Consider the following 21261-nt stretch of genomic DNA (forward strand, 5'->3'; position numbering starts at 1 on the left):
TGAAGAACCAGGGTACAATGTCGGGATTTAGTTAGCCGAGGGTAGCGTTGCAGTACCTATCAGTAGCATTTTCACTAGTGGTTCCACGCTTTTTATTCCTAACATGAACGCTTACATATATCTACCTATATAACTCCACAATATAATTTGATACCTACCACTTACACTTACATATGCTTAGCAGCTTAGGTAGGTAGTTACACTTACACTCACACTTACATCTACATACCAAACTATCTACTATACTATTAGGTAGATACATACCTCACACAACCTCATAGGCTCATACCATACATCCACCTCTGCCTGTCGCTCTCTTCATATTCCATATATTTCGCTGCGGCACCGCACCATCTTTCAATCATGTGCCTTCTTGATCCTTCCGTCGATTGAACAGACACCCAAGTGCACCCCTCCCTCCCCCTTTCTAAGCTCTGGTTGCTTTGCAGCTTCAGATCCGAAAATATGGCTGGAGGAACAGGTCAGAAGTTTACTACGGCCACAACCATCGTTGCCGGTGTTGGTTCGTTGGCAGCCACCCTATTGTCTATTGTGTAAGACACAACCCTCTATCTATTCCATGGCTCAATACTGATATCCTACTGGAATAGTTCAATATGGCTTCAACTGTGTGTCCACCCAAATCTTCGAGCCCTGTCGTGCAACGAGTTAAACATGTATACAGAAAGAATTATCGGAAGCCCCTCTTACAGCGATATGTCGTACGAATATTGTTAATGTGCGAATACCCCGAGACCTGTCTTGCCTATCCTCTAACTCTTCTAGGGTTCCAATTTATTCCATCAGTTCATGGGTCAGCATGGTGTCTTCCGTGGCCGCAGCATTTCTTGATCCTATACGAGATATCTACGAGGTACAGCGACGATCCTGATATTCATGTTCAAAAACTCCCGCCGTATTAACTGACATCTCTTGGCAAAAAGGCCTTTACCATCTACACTTTCTTCCAACTTCTAATCAACTATCTCGATGGCGAACGAGCCCTCATAATCATGACCCACGGCCGTGCCCCGGTACACCATTTGTGGCCGTTAAATCATGCCCTACCGAAAGTCGATATCTCCGATCCATATACGTTCCTGGCTATAAAACGTGGTATACTTCAGTACGCCTGGCTCAAGCCCATCCTAGCCATCGCGGCAACTATTATGAAAGCGACAGGTATTTATCAGGAGGGTTATATCGGGGTTACGTCAGGCTACCTATGGAGTGGCATCATATATAACATCAGCGTTACGCTCAGTTTATACTCGCTTGGTCTATTCTGGGTCTGTATGCACAATGACCTGTTACCCTATCGCCCGGTACCAAAGTTCTTGTGCATAAAACTCGTCATCTTCGCTTCCTACTGGCAGGGCTTCTTCCTCTCGATTCTGGTTTGGCTTGGGGCTATCCCAGATGATGTTCAAGGGTATACTCCGGACAATCTTGCAGCTGCCATTCAAGATGCCCTTATCTGTTGCGAGATGCCAGCATTTGCCGTGGCTCATTGGTATGCATTCTCTTGGCATGATTACGCCGACAACACCGTTTCGTCTGCTAGGTTGCCCGTCAAGTACGCCGTAAGGGATGCCTTCGGCGTCCTTGACCTTATCGAGGATTCCAAGCAGACCTTCCGGGGCGACCAATACAGTTACAGGATATTCGATTCAAGCGGGAAAGTTATGGCACACGAAGACTCGAGTTCCCGATTTGCTAGATTGAAGGATGGGATGAGATACAAACGAGGCGGCGAGGCGAAATATTGGATTCCCAAACCGGGCGAGGTTAGGGGAGAAATGAGCGCTAATACGCCGCTCCTAAATCCCGACGGGGGCCCTAGCGGAAACACACCAAAGTATAGTGAAGGCTCTACTGATGAGACCCCACTAGACCCCGATGATGAGAGGTTTTATGTCAAGGCCCGAGATCTAGAGTTTGGAGACTGGAATGTGAGGTTAACTGGCCCTTCTACTAATGCTTTCTCGCTGATGATTTCTTAGTATCCCGTTATCACAGCAAATGTTCCCTCAAGGGAGCACTGGAGATCTAGACAACCAACTGTATATCAAGCCAATACGGGGGCTTGGCATGCGAGCCGGTCTAACTCATCTAAAAGTATCAGCAACAGGCCGGCATCTGTGACAACCCCTAGTGCCGAGGTCGTGACCAGCAAGCGGAAGAAGGGCAAGCAAAAGCAGAGCAAGCCTGTCCCTGGCCCTGTCCCTGAACCCACAGTTGTCGCTGGTAAAGAATCACAGTCTCAAGGCCCACTCGGCGCCCCTGTTCTCTCGACATCCGATCCCCAGATCTTAGAGGAAGAAGCCGAAGAGGAAGACCCGACATTCCAAGTGGGGGAGATGACGCCGGACGCGGTAACTCCAGGACAGCAGGGAGATGGAACCTGGGATAACAATGAGGTGGGACAGAGTGAAACGAGTCCACTTTTCAGTCCCGACAACGAAGAAGAGTTCCGGAATGTATGGGGTGGTGACGGCTTATAATTTGGAATTATTGTAGTCTTTGGTGACGTTATTAGATACCCTGGGTTTCGCATACGGCTAGTCCACATTCAAAAATAATGCGTAGTGGCGTGTTTTAAGCTTGCACCAAGTTTCGACGACGACTGCGATGAAGTGACTAAATTATATCTGCCTAATGATTGTGATAATTAAAATTGAATGACGACTAATAACCAAAGACATCCCAAAACTCCGGAAAAATGCTCATGCTTCTTAACTCATCATCGTCCAAGCATATATAATCGTTGATCGTACCCGAGTACAAACATTTATAAGGAATGACCTTTCACCCTTTCTATAATCACCCTCCCAAATCCTCCCTTACCCCCCCTTTTTCCCTTCAAACTCGAATTATGCCCTCGCTCTCTCGCCACACTACCTAGTTCTTAGGAATCTTGCAATCCATAAGGCACTTCTCAACACCAAGCGCAACATTGGTGCTGATGAACTGGCGGAACTTATCGACGTCGGCACCGCTGACATGGTTGCCGGCGGCGGCGCGGATGGTGTCGTCCTCGAGGGCGAAGTAGGCCTGGGCGATGGTGTTGGCGCCGAAGTCGTCGCTGGAGAGGGGCGCGACGAAGGTGACGTTGTCGCAGGTGGGGTTGAACTGGGTGTGCAGCGCGCCCATGTAGTACGGCGTGGCCTGCAGCTCCGTGAGGGTGTTCATCACGTTGCGCGGCTGCTTCGCCTCGTTCTCCACGCCGTTCTCGACCACCATCTCGGACACCACGGTGCCTTTCGTCACGATGAGCAGCTCGGTGGCCCGGTTGTGCACGTGCGGCGTGTTGAAGCCGCAGGGGCCCAGGAACCCGACCGCCATGCCGATCCCGGTCCCGGTCAGCGCCGGGAAGGCCTTGCGCGTCGCTTGCACGATCTCGCCGCCGGCGCCGGGGCCGAACTTCCGCGCGGTGTTGAAGTCGAAGAGGAAGTCTTTGTCGTCTTTTAGCACGTTGTTGATGGCGTCTGCGCGGGTGTCCGAGAGCAGGATCTGCTGGACTTTGCTCAGGCCGGTTGGGGTGGCGGGAGGGGTGGCGGTAGCTGAGGTTTTGTCTATATGTTAGTGGGGAGAAATACATATTTTAGGGGGGGGGTAGTCAGTTCATAGCTGGGGAAACTCGTACCGGCGGCGGTCTCGGTGACGCTGGCTGGCGGCATCGCGTCCGTAGGAGCAGGGGCAGGGGCTGCTAGGGAGACAGAGCAGATGGCTAGGACAGCCGCGAGGATCTCGGTTTTAAACATGGTGATGGTGGTTTGTAGGTAGGTAAGTAGGTACCTGGGTATTAGATGACTAAGATGAGAAGGAGTTTGAAGATCGGAATCGTTCCAAGGAAATAACTACTATGATGGCAGTAGGAAAAACTAGGAGACTTGAAGGAAACAAGGAAACCCAGAAAAGGAATCAGAGAAGATAGGAAACAAGAAAACTTGATATGTTTTCTTAGTTGATGAGATGGTGATACTGGAGGGAAGAGACTCTTATTACAAGATTCACTCGAGTCTTTATATCTTCTTCAGCGACGAACCTCTCATGAGGACGACGATACCGACGTAAGGGGGCCAACGCATCTAGCCATCTTCTGCATCCTGCTGATGATTGACCCAGTCATCCATCTCATGGAACTTGTTGTTTCCGCCAGGCTGAGCATGAGGGGATATCTAGATCCGGGCCCGACCCTAGGCAATTTTGGGGAGGCACGCAAAATCGTGAGCAAACAATGAGATCTCGCTAGCTGAACAAGATCAAAGATCGTTGAAGAGAAGATCCAAAAATAAACCATGACATATCTCTAGACTCTAGAGCATGCCAGGGTACCGATTCGACCCAGCCAATGGTAAGGGTCAGATGGCCAAAGTTGGGCGCTCAGCTAAGATTCTTTAGTCCCGTCATTCTGGCAGTGCCACGAAGTTAAGTCCATAGTATCATTCTCCCTCACATGGGATTTTCAAAACTCGATACCGAATCACGTCCAACATAACCAACAGTATTTTGTCGGAATTTTAAAAATGTTGAAGTACGGGGATCTCTTCTGGCCTCAGGATTTCGGCGGTAGAAGTTCCCGTGCAAGAGGATGAGCTAAACAAACGCTAGAACGTACAGCGCATATTATCAATCGATTTCATTATGATAAGATGGATATCGTTATAGACACCGCGCCACATAGTCCATAATAGCCCTTCATCACTCTTGGAACTTGGGGAATGTTCTGACCGACTTAAGTCAACGACTACTATGTAAGGAGTACATTAGGTAGTGTCTGCGGTCTGAAGCCGCATGAGAAGATATATCAATACCCTACCTTGATGGTTAAGTGGGTTAGCACCAGGTATTCAGGCCATGACAAGCACTTACATTGATCTGATATTTAAATGATTTTGTTAAATTATACACCGCTAATTTATTTATATGGAGTAGACCTATATTTGTTGGGTGAGTTCATTCTTACACGATTTGAAGTTATCTCGTAATGCCTATGTTACGGCGTAGTAGATGCTAAAGTGAAATATGTAGATACCATGGTACATGGAAATGATAGTTGCCATTAGTTGGATCTCGTGACAGCAGAGAGTTGCTATTAAAAGCTGGTCATTGTGATTGGTAGGCATGGGCCAGCTCAAATTCTTTACAGAAGCAAAGAACTTCGGGAATCCTTTTCGTTGGTTACCCGTAGTTGACCAAAACGCCTCGAGATCTACCTTTATATCAGCTGTCCCACTTGCCCTACCTAATTTTGTACCGACTTAGAAAGTTCGAATATTGCAAATGTATTCAACTTCATGCTTTCCATGATAAAACTTTGCTTTGGGCATTCTATCCCTAGGTATGTAGTTATGTAGAAGGGCAAAAAAAATAAAAAAAAATAAGGGATAACTATTCACGGTCGGGTATTTCTCTACTACATGTGTTTGTTTGTAACTAGGGATAACCTTGAAAAGACCTCGGGACGATTTCGATGAATATTGATATCCAGGCCATCTAATTGGATACCTACTAAAGGTTAGATTGATATCACATTTATCCGCGTGACGCCGACCATGCTGTAGCTGGAGATTTATGTTGTGTTACCTGCTGTACTTGCCTAACCCTAGCTTAGGTAAGACTGGTAACTTGTAAGTGACTTCAAAGTCAATTTGGAGAATGGTCCAATGTGCCTTGCAGCACTTTGCAGCGTTACAATACATAAGTTAAAGGGTGACATTCTCCCGCTTTGATAGCTTAGATATTCCGGTTTTTCGTTCAGTGCCTAACCCACATGTAAGGTTCTCTTCAAATCGCGTTTTTCGCGTCGAAATTGCATAAACATTAATGTCAGGTACATGTACTGATGGAGGTATGCAATGAATGTGCTGTCATCTGTCATCACACACTTCAATGATGTGCAGTCTACAGTTGTATGTACGTGTAGTTAACGTGGACATGCATTTCAATAAACACGTTTACCCCAGTTGCCCTGTTGACATTATCGTGGGCGATCGATCTGTTGAAGAAGGGGGAAAAGAAGTAAGGACGTCCTTCATCTTTACGCCTTAAACCGCCTTAACATCTTTGATCTTTGGAACCACTATGATATGTCGATATATCAGGACCGCACATCGGGCACGTTTCGACGTGTGTCATGATCGTATCGCCGCGTGGGTTGCGGTGTCGAAGCTTTCGTCTGTGGGCGTCGGTTCCTTGCATTAGTGTTGAGACCGGTCCGGTGTTGACAAGTGATCGTAGGGAGGAATTGCGATAAAGGGAAATTGGGAAATTAGAAAATTGTAAAATTGTTTAAAAAAAAAATGGAAAAATGGGCGTCCCGGTAGTTGCAGCATGCGGTCTGGCATCATAAGCACGCCTACTTATGTATGTAGTATTGTGTGGTATTGTGTGGTATTATGTAGCATACACTTAGTAATCCCTGTAAACTTGACCAATCTTAGCAAATGGGCTGGTACCTGCTTTTAATTCATTTCCAGCCGCCTTGGCCATTGGTCAGCGTTCTTAACAAATTTCAATAAGCTTCAGGATAAACAGCCAATGATGTCGTTAATCGATTACGCTAACCACCAGATAGGTATACCTCGTCTCCAGATGCCCCCTGGAAGAGATTCATGTAGGAAGAGCAACGGGGGAATAGAAGGAGCCTAATGCGCCATTCCTGGAGCCACTTCCCTAATAAGTTGTATTGTGTTGTACATACAATGCTTCCGCTCTTCCACTTTTCCACTCTAAGGCAAAGTTGGCAGGGCTAGTTGCCTCCCCCCAGTCCCCGCCGTTTACTTAGTAACTGCTACATATGTACCTACTATTATGTAGTAGTACCAACTATGGATGTTACTATGTATGTAGAATGTAGTATGTAGTGTGTACCTGCATACTCCTACTCCTCCTACTCCTCCTCCTCCTCTGGTCCTCCTTAACCCTTTTTTGTTCGAGTTATCTCTCCATCCTTTTCATCTTGGGCATCGTGGTCAAAATCCCTCCTTCTTTTTTGCTTTTTCCACCCTCGTTCTTTTGCAGTTTATCTGCTGTCACTCGCTCATTATCGTGAAGATTTATCTTCCAGTCACTCATTTAAAGCAAATATCAAATATCACTCTCGCTCTCAAAGGTTCTTCAAGATCGTCAGTTGCTAAAATAAACCTGATTTCTTGCTCATCTTGCGACTAAACCTCGAACATTGATAGATCGTCATCTCCGTTGTTGATCTTGTTGTTGATCACTCGACACCCTAACAGAGGGGCATATGCCTTTAGCTTGACATATTTGATCCAGACACTCGTTTGAAACGAAACTATGAAGATTACAACGATACAAGCCGCCCTCGGGTCGGCACTCCTCCTCTGGAATGCTCAGCCTTGCGCCGCTACTGCCCAGCACCGACATCACCATCTTCACCTGGAGAAGAAGCATGCCCACAGTCATGTCCACAGTCAGATTCAGGATAGCTACAATCCTAACTATATGGCGCGAAACACCTCGGCGCTAGTGTCGCGAGACGGCAAGAAGAAATGCGCCTTCCCACTGGATAAAGGCCTACAGGCCGTGACTCCGACTGGCATGAATGGTGGATGGGCTATGGCCCCTGATCAAGAGTGTGTATCCGGGACCTGGTGTCCTATTGCCTGCCCCTCAGGCAAAGTCAGTACACAATGGAAGCCGGATACTCATTACCGATTTCCCGAATCGACCGTCAGTCATCATCGATATCCCTAGGACTTTTTGCGATAGAGAACTAACTTGAGTACAGTACGGTGGCGTTTATTGCAACGACAATGGTGAGATCGATGTGCCTTTCAAAAACAAGCCTTGGTGTGTGGATGGCACAGGCTCTGTGAAGGCAGTAAATAAAGCCGGCAATATTGTTTCATTCTGCCAGACTTGCTTGCCGGGCTACGAAGATATGATTATTCCTACCGATGTCATTGATAGTGTAACTCTAGCTGTTCCGGATACGTCTTATTGGGACTCAACCGCAGCTCACTATTACATCAATGCGCCAGGTGTTAATGGCGACCGAGGATGCCATTGGGGAAATGAGAACGAACCGATAGGTAACTGGTCCCCTTACGTCGCTGGAGCAAATACGGATGCGGAGGGCCGAACGTTCGTCAAGCTTGGATTAAATCCGGTATGGCAATCTTCGCCATTATTCAACAACAAACCAAGCTTCGGGTTAAGAATCGAATGCCCAGGGGGGGACTGCCAAGGCATACCTTGCAAAATGGATGGTAATGGTGTCACGAGCAATACCAAAGCGAACGGTGCTGGTGGATCGGACTTCTGTGTTGTCACGGTTCCCAAAGGTTCCAAAGCCAACATTGTCGTGGAGGCCGTGGGTGGCCCCGTAGGGGGTGTGCCAGCGGGTGCGCCAGGGTATTCTCGGTCCGAGCCCGAGCCTACTTCTTCCGCCGAGGCCTCTCCTACACCTGATGCCACTACAACAAGTTCCGCGCCGTCGTCGACGTCAACGTCCTCCAGCGTTGTATCTACATCTACATCGGCATCGGCATCATCTATTTCGTCTACTTCTTCCGAGGAGTCTACTACCAGCTCATCGACGAGCAGCACTGCTGCCACTAGTAATTCGCCATCTTCAAGCAGTAGTCAAGGCTTGGTAGTAAGCTTGGGCGGAATTTTCCAGGAAAATGTAACATCTAGTACCAGCTTTTCTCAGGGCGGGCCGTCGGCGACACCTGGCTCCGTCTCCGTTTCCAACACTGGAGCCGAATCCGGAGCCGAGTCCGCTTCCAGTGACACAGCCGCGAATGAAGGAGCGGCTCAACCACAAGGCGGCGCTGCTATCGCAGGCCTCATAGTCGCTTTCGTGGCCGCTGGCTATTTGCTATAGAGCAGGCAAATAATGAATCGTGTCAGGGATTCTGACATGTTATCCCCATGGGGATAATGATTTTATTCGCCACGTTTGGAATAATCTCTGGCGACCTTGTCGATATGTATATTGCCATCTTGGTACGGCAACGCACGGTTCCTATTTCCATATATCTCATAGTCTCAGGGAGACCTTGAATGTCTCCATCACGAGCTAGTCGCATATAACGAATTATCTATTGAATAGTGTTTATTGTTTCCATTCATCATACATAACCGCTCATATATCCTCCGCAGTTATGGAGTACCTTTTTTGGATATTTTTGCTCCTGCACATTTTTTCTCCATTTCTATTCTATGTATACCCCCTTTTTGGAGAGGGCCCGCGCCTGGGTGGTTTGGAGCTAATTTATATTCTTCGTGGTATCGCGAACTCTGCGTCAGGAAAGCAGAATCAAAATATCAGCACACGGAGGGAGGGAACTTTTTCTCTTTGAGCCCTGAGGTTGCTTCAAGAGAAAAAAAAACGAGGGTTTGAAAGCTTTAGCTGAGAGATACACGACCAAGACGAGACGCGAATCTGAAATTTTTACACTTTTTTTTTTCGAACAAACGACACGACACAGGACACAGATATCTGAAAAACTCGGGGGCGCCGCGGTCTTTCTTGGGAGGGAGGGTTTTCTCTGGATTATAGGAAAAACTATTATCTTCGATTATATTGGATATATATACATATGTAACTATACATATATTATTCTGTTTCGATATGGAGGGGCAGGAAATAACTGGAGCTGGAGCTGGAGCCCGAATGTGGTTGAGATCTAGACATCTGGACCGCCCGCCCCATTTTTTACTTTCCTGTAGATACTATGTACCTATTTTTTACCTTCTGCCACAATCAAGATGGCATTTGCTTGCTTGCTGCCAACCTGGGTGCCTAGGTACATTTGTGGGGAGGAGTAGGTGGCTACATTGCATTGTCTCGGGCACTCGCTGGTGTTGAATATAAGTTCAGTTTGACTCGGTAGATATTTTTGATCAGGTGTGGTGACTTTGCATGTACTGTCGCACCACATTGGAACTAAAGATGTGAGATCATTTTGATATCTAGGTAGTTATTAGGTAGGTACAATAGAAAAACCACTTGAGATGTACCTAGTTAGTTAGATGGATGTTATTTGTTGCGGAATCTTACCTATCGAAAAGGGGGTTCGATTAACCCTAAATACCGAGCGGAGTTCTATTGTCATAGGTTCTTGATCCAAGAAGCAGGCAGTAACTACATAATTAATAGCACATAACTATGTACCAAACATGCATACCGGTACCTAAGTGCATATAGGGGTATCATTCGTGATTTCGTTATATACCTAGGCACTGCACTATACTTACTAGGTTACTATACTAGGGAACTTTTTCTTTTCTTTTTCTTTTCTATCTCAAATTATCCATCCTTTACTCTCCATATCCTGCTCCGTAACGGTCTATATCCAGTCCAGTCTCACCTACTCCTCCTCTTTCACCCACCCCGGCACCACGAGCTCGATGGAGCGCTGGTCGATGATCTCGCCGACGTTGGGCCAGCCGGCGGCGACCGCGCTACCCTTCTGCTTCGCGCCCATAATGGCGAAGACACCCATGGAGTGCGCGATGTATCCGTGCAGCAGGTCCTGCGCGATGAGCGAGGCGACGACGGACTCGACGTGGTGCGCCGTGACGGGCCGGTTGCCGTACAGGACGCCCTCCTCGGGCGACAGTTGCTTGGGCCCGCCGGGAGGGGGGGCGAGCGTCGAGGTCTCGTTGCCGGGGCCGATGCTGTTGGAGACGGCCTTGAGAAACATAGAGTTGACCTGAGACTGCCGGCCCCTGGATGTCGGGCGCGCCGGGAGATAGCCTTCGAGTCGCTTCTGCACGAAGGCCATGGCGGTTTCGAAGTGCGCGAGATCGAGGGTGATGGCTTTGCGCGAGTCACCTTCCGCGGGCGGGATGTACGTGAGGACGAACGTGCGTCGTGAGAGCGAGCGCCAGAGCAGTGGCCGTAGGCGGTATTGGAGCGTGGTGAGTAAACGCAGGCCTTTGCTGCGTAGCCAATCTTCGTGCTGTTTGATGGTATGTTGAAAGAGAATGTAGTTGCCGGTGCGGATCGACTGGGCGATCTGGGAGTACACCTGGGCCATGGACTGCGCCTCTGGTCGCTGGAGCAAGGCCTGAGAGGGCAGGCGGCCTAGGACAAGCTTGCATGGGATCAGGTATGTGAGGATGAGCCGGCGGTGCTTCTGGAAGTGCGAGGGCGTTTGCAAGTAAGCTTCTTCGAAACATTGCGCAGCCCGCCAGTAGTGCGTATGGTTGAAGTGAAAGCGGCCGAGGAAGTACAAGAACGTCACCCTTTGACTAGCTGGATAGAACGAAAGAGGCGGCGACTTGGCCATGATATTGGTCAAGAGCTGCGCTGCCAAGTAAGACTTGTGATTCTACAAATTGCGAATATCAGCCTGGAATCGGATAAAGGTCGTCATGTGATTCAAATTACCATAGTCAAAAGCTTCAAGGTTTTGTTAGCGAAGATGTAGATTCCCACTTTCTTCCCCGTGGGCTCTGCAAAACGTGTGCTCGACCGGTCAGTGAGACATGTGGTGAAGAACTTTTGCATAATTTCTGCCGTGACCTCGATTACCGATTTTCGTTCCTCGTCGCCGGCGTGCAAAGCTGCTAGCTTCATCGTGAGATCAGGTCGTTTATTCAGCGTCATGGACAGGGTGGATAGTGAGGCGCAAAGTGATATGCTCGTCTGCAACATGATGGTTCCATATGTGGGATTATTAAGCGCCGTAGCACATGAGCTACCTTTGTTAGCGGAGGTCGACGTGGGATCGAGATAGGCGAAGGGTTGGTGTACTTTGTCAAGGCAGTAAGCAATTGATGGGCTCCTAGGAGGTCCTCGAAATCGACGTCTCTCCAGTACTCGAAGTAATCCTTCATGAAGGAGAGGAATCCGGGCCATGTCGTCCCTTGGCCCTCTGGGACGTCATCTTCCTCGGGTAGACATGACTCCATGAGCTTCTCAAGTGCGCCATCCTCTTGGTAGCGACTCTTGAGCTCAGCTGCAAGGTCATAATAATCTTTTGGCAGAGGCGGCTCTACCTTCAGCCAGTCACGTAGTGATTCTCCATCAAGAGATTTCAATATACCGCGAATACTCGAAAGGAACTTAGTTGCCAAGGCCATTGTGAGAGATTGGTGAGGGTTGAGATGGGAGATGTTGGGTTTCCCTCAGATCATGGCGTTCAATGCCTGTGAAGATGTAGTCGATAGAGCTAGGGGAGTAAATATATAGCGATTGGATGTGTTCCAGAGGTCATTGAAACGAGAGTGAATCAGAATATATCACATGATATGTGGTAGAGGATCCTCCATGATGAGTGATGTGATACTCTGTATATGCACAAGGTATAGTTCAATAGTTGTGAGGTTCAAATGTTCAATGCACATGTGCTAAAGTGTTCAATGATTACCACAGTACGTACTGTATACTTCCTACTTGATCAATGCGATATCGATAAGATTCGCTACTAGGTAGCATGGTACCTGGCACTTTATTCATAATATATCTATTTAAGAGAGGCCCCATTTTAAATTCCCCCCCTCAATTCTATAAATACTACTAGTAGTATAACCCTCATTGTTACATAAAGTTGTTTTTGCATGTGAAATGCACTATAACATCCTCCAGATGGATACTAGATAAATATCATCATATTTTGAAAACCACAAAGTCACATTATCATATGTTGAATTATTGGTCGTAATATGGCTATTTTCAAATTGTTGAATCCTTATGATACAGAGTTGACTCGTTGAACGACTATAGCGGTAGCCGCACCGCCCCCGTTGCAGATAGCGGCAACACCATACTCCCCTGGCTGGAGCTGATGTAGCAATGTTGTGAGAATTCGGGATCCCGAGCTCCCTAGTGCGTGCCCTAAAGAAATCGCACCACCTAGAGGGTTGACTCTCGCCCCTTCGAGACCAAGGATCTGTCATCCCTTGTTAGCATTTTTGATACTCAATGCAAGTTCGTGAATGCTCACCTGTTCGTTGGCTTTGATGACTGCAGCAAAAGCCTCATTGAATTCCCAGACCGCAACTTGGTCTTTTGTGATGCCTGCGCGCTTCAATGCTATTGGTACTGCCTGGGCTGGAGCGATGGGAAAGTCTACTGGGTCGACAGCAGCGTCGGCATAGCCGCATATCCTCGAGAGGACCCTAGAAACACCTCCAAAATTCTCTGCGATCTCCTTACTTCCCAGAACCAGCGCACTAGCACCATCGTTAAGTGTAGAGGAACTCGCTGCTGTGACCGTACCAGTGCCATCACGAATGAAAGCTGGCTTTAGCGTGGGAATTTTTTCAAAGTTGACGTCTGAGTATCCCTCGTCAGTGTCAACGATAGTGTCGCCTCGCCGACCTTTTACAGCCACGGGCACGATTTCATCGGCAAACGCGTTGATATCCCACGCAGCTTGCGCTCGCTGGTACGACTGAATAGCATACTCGTCTTGTGCCTCCCGAGTAATTCCGTACTTCTCGGCGGTTTTTTCGGCGCAGATCCCCATATGAAATTGGTCATATACATCTGTTAGCCCGTCCTTGAGAATGCCATCTTCCATCTTAACGTGGCCGAATGGAGGGAAGGCACTTGGACGACGAACGTAGTATGGGACTTGCGACATGTTCTCCATACCACCAGCTATTTGTGCCTCACTTAGGCCAAGCTGAATGTTTTGGGCTGCAAAGATTACAGCCTTTAAGCCCGAGGCACAGACCTTGTTAATGGTAACGGCCTCGACGCTCTTGGGAAGGCCGGCGAAAATGACCGCCTGTCTAGCAGGAGCTTGGCCAACGGAGGCTTGTAAAACATTTCCCAAATAGACATCGGTTATTTTCTTAACTGGGACTTTGGACTTTTCTAGGGCTGACTTGATAGCAACGGAGGCGAGCTGTGGCGCAGACACCGTCAAGAAAGCACCATTAAACTAAATAGCATATTAGCTCTCATGCCGTTGTAACAATAATGCTACTTGGGTAGTTTTATTCCAAGCATTTGCCCACCTTTCCAGTCGGGGTCCTCGATGCACTTAATATGTATGCATCACGAACTTCTTGTCTTTGAGCTGACTGTATAGAGAAGTATCGAGACGACACGAAAGCTCGAGGGCCCGCGTGAAGGGGGGAGATCTTAGCAGCAGATCTAACTGTACCTAGCCGAAGTACCATGTTGACGCTGTTGAATAAATCACCAATGATAAGACTGGTATGGTAGTATGACTTAAATAGGGCAATAAGTGAAGACAAGAGGAATTAAAAGAAACCAAGACAAGATTAACGTCATGGAGGTTGTAAATGTCAAGGGTGAAAGGTAAATGGTCACAGGCCCGACCTTTTCCTTTTTGATATGTTGTATTGACTAACGCCTCGGCTTACCGCGGAACATTTATATATGCATTATTATTGTTTAGTTCCTTCCTATTCCCTTCAAAGGGATTCGATGTTCTGCCCCTCCATCTGCTATGTACATACATAAATACAAATGAATAGACCGAGGCACCCCATCCTGGGCAAATCTGGGGAAGTACGTACATAACATCCATAGTATATGTACCTTCAAGTTGTGTATCTTTCAAGTTCTAGAAAACAGTTGATATTTGAATTTTGAACAATATACTAACCTAGGTATGTACATATATACATAACCTACACTACATATACTACTATTGTACATCACTGGGCAATGATATCGTAGAGAGTATCATTGCTTGTTGTGTAGTATAACTATTGGTATTTGCATATTTTTCTCTAACTTGAATATGTATATACCTATTACATACATATATATACATATAGCAAGGTAGTGTCTGCTAATTGCTCCGACAATCCACTTAACCTACGTGCCTGTAGTGACCAGGCGGGGTGCCATGCATATGTGCCGATAAACTACACACTACAGTAAACTACACTAGCTCCTACCGTTTCAGTGACATTCCTCTAATAAATGGTGCTGCTGGGTTGAGATTCATCACGTGAGACAACACAGTCGAGTCCACTTTTGCTTATGTACATGTACAGTTGCAGGGCTAGTCGGTCGCTCAAACCTTCAATTGGATAACTAACTGTCAAGAAGTACCTAGGTACCGTTTGCTATCACGTCAATTCCTTTCCCATCAGCACTTTCTTCTCTGTTGGGAACAATCGCCGCCCGAAAGAACCATCTTATCGCCCATTACACATTTGTCTATATCGCCGCCGACTTACCTCATTTGTATCCTTTTTCAACATCTTCATCTTTCAACAATCAACAACCTTGCGAATCACTTCCAATCCACTTTCGACTCGATTATTGACAAATCAATCACCCTCTTCGAAACAATTTATCTCTACCTAAGTCATTAGGTAGTAGGTATCGAAGAATATCACAGGAACCATTATTACTTCGTAGACCGCCGTCTTTTACCAAATTCAACATGTCGACCGCCGCCCGCCGCCGCTTGATGCGAGACTTCAAGGTTAGATAGGTCCTCGCCTTCAGCATATCCGCAGATCCGGAGCATGCTAACTTTAGAACTCAACCACGTAGCGCATGCAGACTGACCCCCCCGCCGGAGTGTCTGCATCCCCGGTCCCCGACAACGTTATGACTTGGTAAGATCACAAAGGGCTACTCACGCTTCATCGCTTCGGTATTTACAACTAACCTTCTACGCAAAAAGGAATGCGGTTATCATAGGACCGGCTGACACACCTTTTGAAGATGGCACGTTTCGACTCGTAATGCATTTCGAGGAGCAATACCCGAACAAGCCTCCGGCAGTCAAATTCATCAGCCAGATGTTTCACCCCAATGTCTATGCTACGGGCGAGTTGTGCCTTGATATTCTCCAGAATCGCTGGAGCCCCACATACGACGTTGCCGCCGTCCTGACGAGCATTCAAAGGTGAGAGAAAGAATGGTTGGAATCCATTAGCACATGTCTCCGATACTGACCCCTTTTGTCCTAGTCTGCTCAATGACCCCAATACCGGCTCCCCCGCGAATGTTGAAGCCTCTAATCTCTACAAGGACAATCGTAAGGAGTACACTAAGAGGGTTCGTGAGACCGTAGAGAAGAGCTGGGAGGACTAAGCTCGTTCCATCCTTTATTAAACCGATATAAACCCGAACCCGGACTTATGGCTCGAAAGGTATGGAACATAGCTCGATAGAGATCTATGAGAGCCAGAGCAAGATGGAAGAGTTTACGATGGGAGCTTAGGACTTTTGCGCGAGCATTTTAGCAACATATTAGCATGGCGCCGCTTCGGCTCTAGGCAAGAATCATCCGCAAGGGGAGTAATGGCTCGGCGTTTCGGTAGGCGCCGAATAGGAGGAAGTATCATAGGTTATGGTGTTAAGGAGAATCATGTTCCTTGATGCCTGGATGACCAGGTATCTTCCAAGTAGTACTTTACGAACCACTACTCTACCGTAGTACTCTATGGTGATGATTTCTGAATATCCTCGCATTGGCTCTGGCGTTTCGTTTCCCTTTCTAAGCTAGGAATGCTGCATGCCTAGGTAGGCCTAGGCAGTTAGCATTAGTGCTTAGGTAGTTACTGAATTCGCAACGAAATCCATGGTTACAAAATGATAATAAAATGATGGCGATCACTGTACCAGCGGCTAGCCCGCGTTCTTGGGTTTCAGGGGATACTACATAAGTTGTGTTCGATTTGATGCATGAACTACATAACTATAAGTCACAGTAGACATCATTTAAATCGATAGACATGTTCAATTTCCAGGTCCTTGGGTCCAGAGCTATTTTTAATATGATACCTACTACACTACATAATGATTATATATATATCGGATGGGGCGTACCACACACATGAAGCTCCAGGATCTGTATGTAGATATCATTGATCCATGGATGCGGACTTAAATAATAATTGCTACGCTCATACCAGGTCTTGTGACGCGTTCCCTTCCGAAAAGTGGGATGAATCGCCCGGGTGGTTTGATCCAACACTTGCATTCAAGTTGCAAGGCAATGCTACTAGGTTAGGTATTAGATAAAGGACAATTGAGGTGAAATCGTGCGTGTAGGATACAGGAATTATAGCATACTTCCCAGTCATGTGTATATATTGAGGTCACTAGTATATATTCTCAGGGCTGCATGTGCATTATTCAATGTTACATAACATCCATACATCCATGATATGTACATCCATGATATGTACATAGTACTACATACTAGTAGCATTAATAAATTCGATGCTGTCAAGAAGTTAAAACTAACATTAAACAATAAAACCTTGGAACTCTAAATACCCCCTCGCATAAACTGTACTAAATAACTGTTACCACCAAGTACCCTAGAGTCTAGACAGGTAGGTACTAGGTTAGGTAGGTAGTCGCAGCTGGATAATTCTTGTCAGTCTTGAAATGTCTGAATTGACTGCCGCTTCCTTGCAGGTTCCGCACAGCTGGCAGTTACTAACCCCCCCACCCCTGGCTTTTTAGGTGCATTTTCCAAACTCCAAACTCCAAACTTCAGGCACAAGCCGAATCCCGTTACCTAGTACACAATCGTCAACGCAACCTTTTCTTCCCAATACAAACCACCTTACTCCTCCCCCCCAACTCGACGCGACCCTTCTCGACACTATACAGCTCATATTTAAGCTTATTAAAGGACTTTACAAGACACATTCGACTTTTATTGTTACCTATTTGACTATTCTTTGACCTGTTCGCCGTTTTGTCGGCCGAGCTGTGTCTGTGTTACCTACAAGGCCTATTTTCTTAATATGAAATAGGCCTTTTCTCCTCGTACATATTCCCCTGCGCGTAGCCGTCTCCACCTGTCAACCTCATCATGGCCGCAAATAGTATCAAGGTCGTTGCCCGTTTCCGGCCGCAGAATAAGGTCGAGTTGGCATCTGGCGGAGAGCCTATCGTTACTTTCGATGGCCTCGACACCTGTGCCCTCAACGTACGTCTATCCCCTTCACTTCCCCCTTTTCCTTCCTCTCTTTCCCCTCTTCTTTCCACCATTGCATCTGCCGTTGTTGATACTGAGACTGTATCTTCAAATAGTCGGGAGAAGCTACGGGCACTTTCACCTTTGATCGTGTGTTTGGAATGCAAGGTAGACAACACGAAATATTCGATTACTCTATCAAACCCACCGTCGACGATATCCTTAACGGTTACAATGGAACGGTGTTTGCATATGGCCAGACTGGTGCAGGAAAGTCCTATACCATGATGGGGACGAGTATAGAGGACGACGAAGGCAAAGGTATCACTCCTCGTATTGTCGAACAAATCTTCAGCAGTATCATGTCCAGCCCACCTACTATCGAATATACTGTTCGGGTCAGCTATATGGAAATCTACATGGAACGTATCCGCGATCTCTTAGCGCCGCAGAATGATAACCTGCCTGTCCACGAGGAGAAGAATCGGGGTGTGTATGTCAAGGGTCTCTTGGAGATCTACGTCTCGAGCGTGGAAGAAGTTTTTGAAGTAATGAAGAGGGGTGGAAATGCAAGAGCTGTCGCTGCCACCAACATGAATCAGGAGTCATCACGTTCACACTCCATTTTCGTCATCACCATATCTCAGAAAAATCTTGAAACGGGTTCCATGAAGAGCGGTCAATTATTCTTGGTCGATCTGGCTGGAAGTGAGAAAGTTGGCAAGACCGGTGCTAGCGGCCAGACTTTGGAGGAAGCGAAGAAGATCAACAAGAGTTTGAGTGCCTTGGGTATGGTCATTAACGCTCTCACTGACGGCAAATCCTCCCACGTCCCCTATCGAGATTCCAAGTTGACGAGGATTCTACAAGAGTCTCTCGGAGGAAACAGTAGGACGACACTCATTATAAATTGCTCTCCAAGTAGTTATAACGATGCTGAAACGCTAAGCACGCTACGATTTGGTATGAGAGCGAAATCGATTAAGAACAAGGCCAAGGTCAATGCCGAGCTCAGTCCCTCAGAGCTCAAGGCTATGCTTGCTAAAGCCAAGTCCAACATCACCACCTTCGAAGGCTATATCTCAAACTTGGAAGGGGAACTCCAGCTGTGGCGTGGCGGCGAAACTGTCCCCAAAGAGAAATGGGTTCAGTCAATGCTTTCTGATAGCGTGTCCAGCACAAGACAAGATACGAGGTCTCACCGGCCTTCGACTCCGTCGCGGCTCATGACCGAAAGTCGAGCTGAAACGCCAGCACTGACGGATCGTTCTGGGACCCCAAGTCTCCCTCTGGATAAGGATGAGAGAGAGGAATTCCTCCGAAGAGAGAATGAGCTGCAAGATCAGTTAGCAGAGAAGGAGTCGGCCGTTGCTGCAGCTGAGAAGTCCCTTCAAGAGTCTAGGGAGGAGCTATCTTTCTTGAAGGACCACGATAGCAAGATGGGCAAAGAGAATGAACGATTAACAACAGAGGTCAACGAGGCCAAGATGCAGCTCGAACGCCTAACCTTCGAAAGCAAGGAAGCCCAGATTACCATGGATGCATTGAAAGAGGCGAACTCCGAGCTTACGACAGAGCTTGACGAAGTTAAACAACAACTCTTAGATATCAAGATGAGCGCCAAGGAGACCAGTGCCGTTCTGGATGATAAGGAGAAGAAGAAGGCCGAGAAGATGGCTAAGATGATGGCAGGATTTGACTTGGGTGGAGAGGTATTTAGTGCCAACGAGCAGTCGATTGCCAATGCCATCCAGCAGGTCGAAGCACTATTCGAGCAATGCTCATCAGGCGACCCCATCCCACCAGATGATCTACAGGAACTCAAGGCCAAGTTAGTAGAGACACAAGGCATCGTCCGACAAGCGGAGTTGTCTTTGCACAGCGGCGTGCCCGGCCTAGCAAATGGCAAGACAATGCAACAACAAATCGCCGAGTTCGACGTTATGAAGAAGAGTTTGATGCGAGATTTGCAGAACAGGTGTGAAAGAGTGGTGGAACTCGAGATCTCTCTCGACGAGACTCGCGAGCAGTACAACAATGTGTTGCGGTCGTCCAATAACCGCGCCCAGCAAAAGAAGATGGCTTTCCTTGAACGCAACCTTGAGCAGTTAACTCAAGTGCAACGTCAACTTGTTGAACAAAACAGTAGCCTGAAGAAGGAGGTGGCTATCGCCGAGAGGAAACTCATTGCAAGAAATGAGCGTATCTCTAGCTTGGAGAGCTTGTTGCAGGATAGCCAGGAGAAATTGACAGCTGCGAATCACCGGTTCGTCATGCGCTTCCCACGTATCTAATTAACCTCTACTAACTAGGTGACAGATTCGAGTCCCAACTTACTGCCGTCAAGGAGCGTCTTGAGGCAGCCAAGGCTGGCTCGACTCGTGGCCTAAATGCATCGTCGGGTGGTTTCAGCTTCGCTAATGCCGGAAGCCGCATCGCGAAACCGCTCCGTGGTGGAGGTGCTGCCGGTGATGCGCCCGCTCAAGTTCCCACTATCGCCAACCTACAAAACGAAGGCAATGCTGGTAAGAGAAGCAGCTGGTTCTTCCAGAAGTAGATGGAGGGATATGCATGAGAAGACCACAGATAACCACTACTACGACCCGGTAAACGGATGAAACTAGAATGTAAAGGAATATCCCCCAATACTCTAGAGGACACGCGAGGAGCCCGGTTTCATTTTGTGGCACAGATAGAGGATTATACCCCAGCACCGGTCCCCGAATTTCTTCCATTTCGACGCTATCCAGCTCTGCTCGAGCTATGATGGACAGTTTTCGAGGATGAAATATTGAACCTCTTTATACGGGCTTGTATGGGTGGGACCCAACCTCCCAGGTGTCTGATCCGATGCCAAGGGGGAGGCAAATCATCCTTGTATACAAGGTGAAGTCCATAGAGAGGAGATGGGAACTTGGTGTTGTTGACGAAACTGTGTTTTTTTGCACGGGTTTATGAGAACAGGACACGATGCGATATGCCCAGCCCCTATTTATTTTATTTTATTTTTCTCTGATCCTCCCCCTCTACTGCTACTACTAGTCATTGTTCTTGTGCAAAGCCAATTACCTATCTGCATAATACCTAGATGCCCTTCTACCTATATGTCTATCTATCTACCTGCCTTGGAACGGGATGGCGCGGAGTTTTGAGTATACACTGTGGTTGTTGTTGTTGTTGTTGCTACTGTTGCTGTTGTGGTCGTAGCTACCTAGGTGCCTCCACAACTTAGCTGTATTGATGGTCAAGTCATTTTTAGATGCGTACATCCTCGTAGGTAGTCAAGCCAGCCAGCCAGCCAGCTAGTTAGTTACGAACCTTAGATGGCAAAGTAAGCAAGATATTACATACATACATACAATATGAAGACACTCAACTTTGTCTATAACTTGCAAGGTAC

The 21261-nt window shown here is 47.3% G+C and overlaps 7 protein-coding genes across 7 annotated transcripts; 4 read left to right on the plus strand and 3 right to left on the minus strand.

The window, feature by feature from the left end:
• Positions 1 to 28: 28 nt before the first annotated feature.
• On the plus strand, positions 29 to 2607 carry GGS25DRAFT_496747 (DUF300-domain-containing protein). Its single transcript, XM_049261548.1, has 6 exons — positions 29 to 554; positions 612 to 629; positions 686 to 739; positions 787 to 874; positions 945 to 1952; positions 2004 to 2607. Exons 1-6 carry the CDS (start codon positions 466 to 468, stop codon positions 2502 to 2504), a joined length of 1758 nt encoding a protein of 585 aa, XP_049116005.1. The 5' UTR covers positions 29 to 465; the 3' UTR covers positions 2505 to 2607.
• A 20-nt stretch (positions 2608 to 2627) lies between these two features.
• On the minus strand, positions 2628 to 3907 carry GGS25DRAFT_342765 (RmlC-like cupin domain-containing protein). Its single transcript, XM_049257978.1, has 2 exons — positions 3647 to 3907; positions 2628 to 3563 (listed from the first exon to the last, which is right to left on the minus strand). Exons 1-2 carry the CDS (start codon positions 3762 to 3764, stop codon positions 2902 to 2904), a joined length of 780 nt encoding a protein of 259 aa, XP_049116006.1. The 5' UTR covers positions 3765 to 3907; the 3' UTR covers positions 2628 to 2901.
• A 3395-nt stretch (positions 3908 to 7302) lies between these two features.
• GGS25DRAFT_523130 (uncharacterized protein) lies at positions 7303 to 8857 on the plus strand (the record flags this gene model as incomplete). Its single annotated transcript, XM_049264370.1, has 2 exons — positions 7303 to 7698; positions 7757 to 8857. The coding sequence occupies 2 exons, from the start codon at positions 7303 to 7305 to the stop codon at positions 8855 to 8857; spliced, it is 1497 nt and encodes a 498-aa protein (XP_049116007.1).
• A 1307-nt stretch (positions 8858 to 10164) lies between these two features.
• GGS25DRAFT_496760 (uncharacterized protein) lies at positions 10165 to 12372 on the minus strand. The gene is made up of 3 exons (XM_049261549.1): positions 11738 to 12372; positions 11372 to 11681; positions 10165 to 11312 (listed from the first exon to the last, which is right to left on the minus strand). The coding sequence occupies exons 1-3, from the start codon at positions 12064 to 12066 to the stop codon at positions 10347 to 10349; spliced, it is 1605 nt and encodes a 534-aa protein (XP_049116008.1). The 5' UTR covers positions 12067 to 12372; the 3' UTR covers positions 10165 to 10346.
• Positions 12373 to 12403: 31 nt separating this feature from the next.
• On the minus strand, positions 12404 to 14352 carry GGS25DRAFT_496763 (thiolase). Its single transcript, XM_049261550.1, has 3 exons — positions 13951 to 14352; positions 12930 to 13874; positions 12404 to 12875 (listed from the first exon to the last, which is right to left on the minus strand). The coding sequence occupies exons 1-3, from the start codon at positions 14113 to 14115 to the stop codon at positions 12675 to 12677; spliced, it is 1311 nt and encodes a 436-aa protein (XP_049116009.1). The 5' UTR covers positions 14116 to 14352; the 3' UTR covers positions 12404 to 12674.
• Positions 14353 to 15014: 662 nt separating this feature from the next.
• On the plus strand, positions 15015 to 16544 carry GGS25DRAFT_496766 (ubiquitin-conjugating enzyme E2 2). Its single transcript, XM_049261551.1, has 4 exons — positions 15015 to 15401; positions 15473 to 15537; positions 15606 to 15830; positions 15895 to 16544. Exons 1-4 carry the CDS (start codon positions 15360 to 15362, stop codon positions 16016 to 16018), a joined length of 456 nt encoding a protein of 151 aa, XP_049116010.1. The 5' UTR covers positions 15015 to 15359; the 3' UTR covers positions 16019 to 16544.
• A 1112-nt stretch (positions 16545 to 17656) lies between these two features.
• On the plus strand, positions 17657 to 20617 carry GGS25DRAFT_342870 (kinesin-domain-containing protein). Its single transcript, XM_049257979.1, has 3 exons — positions 17657 to 17873; positions 17978 to 20127; positions 20181 to 20617. Exons 1-3 carry the CDS (start codon positions 17757 to 17759, stop codon positions 20416 to 20418), a joined length of 2505 nt encoding a protein of 834 aa, XP_049116011.1. The 5' UTR covers positions 17657 to 17756; the 3' UTR covers positions 20419 to 20617.
• The last annotated feature ends 644 nt before the right edge of the window (positions 20618 to 21261 follow it).

This window comes from Hypoxylon fragiforme, assembly GCF_022984875.1.
Source record: "Hypoxylon fragiforme strain CBS 206.31 chromosome Unknown GGS25scaffold_6, whole genome shotgun sequence".
Classification (NCBI taxonomy): Eukaryota; Fungi; Ascomycota; class Sordariomycetes; order Xylariales; family Hypoxylaceae; genus Hypoxylon; species Hypoxylon fragiforme.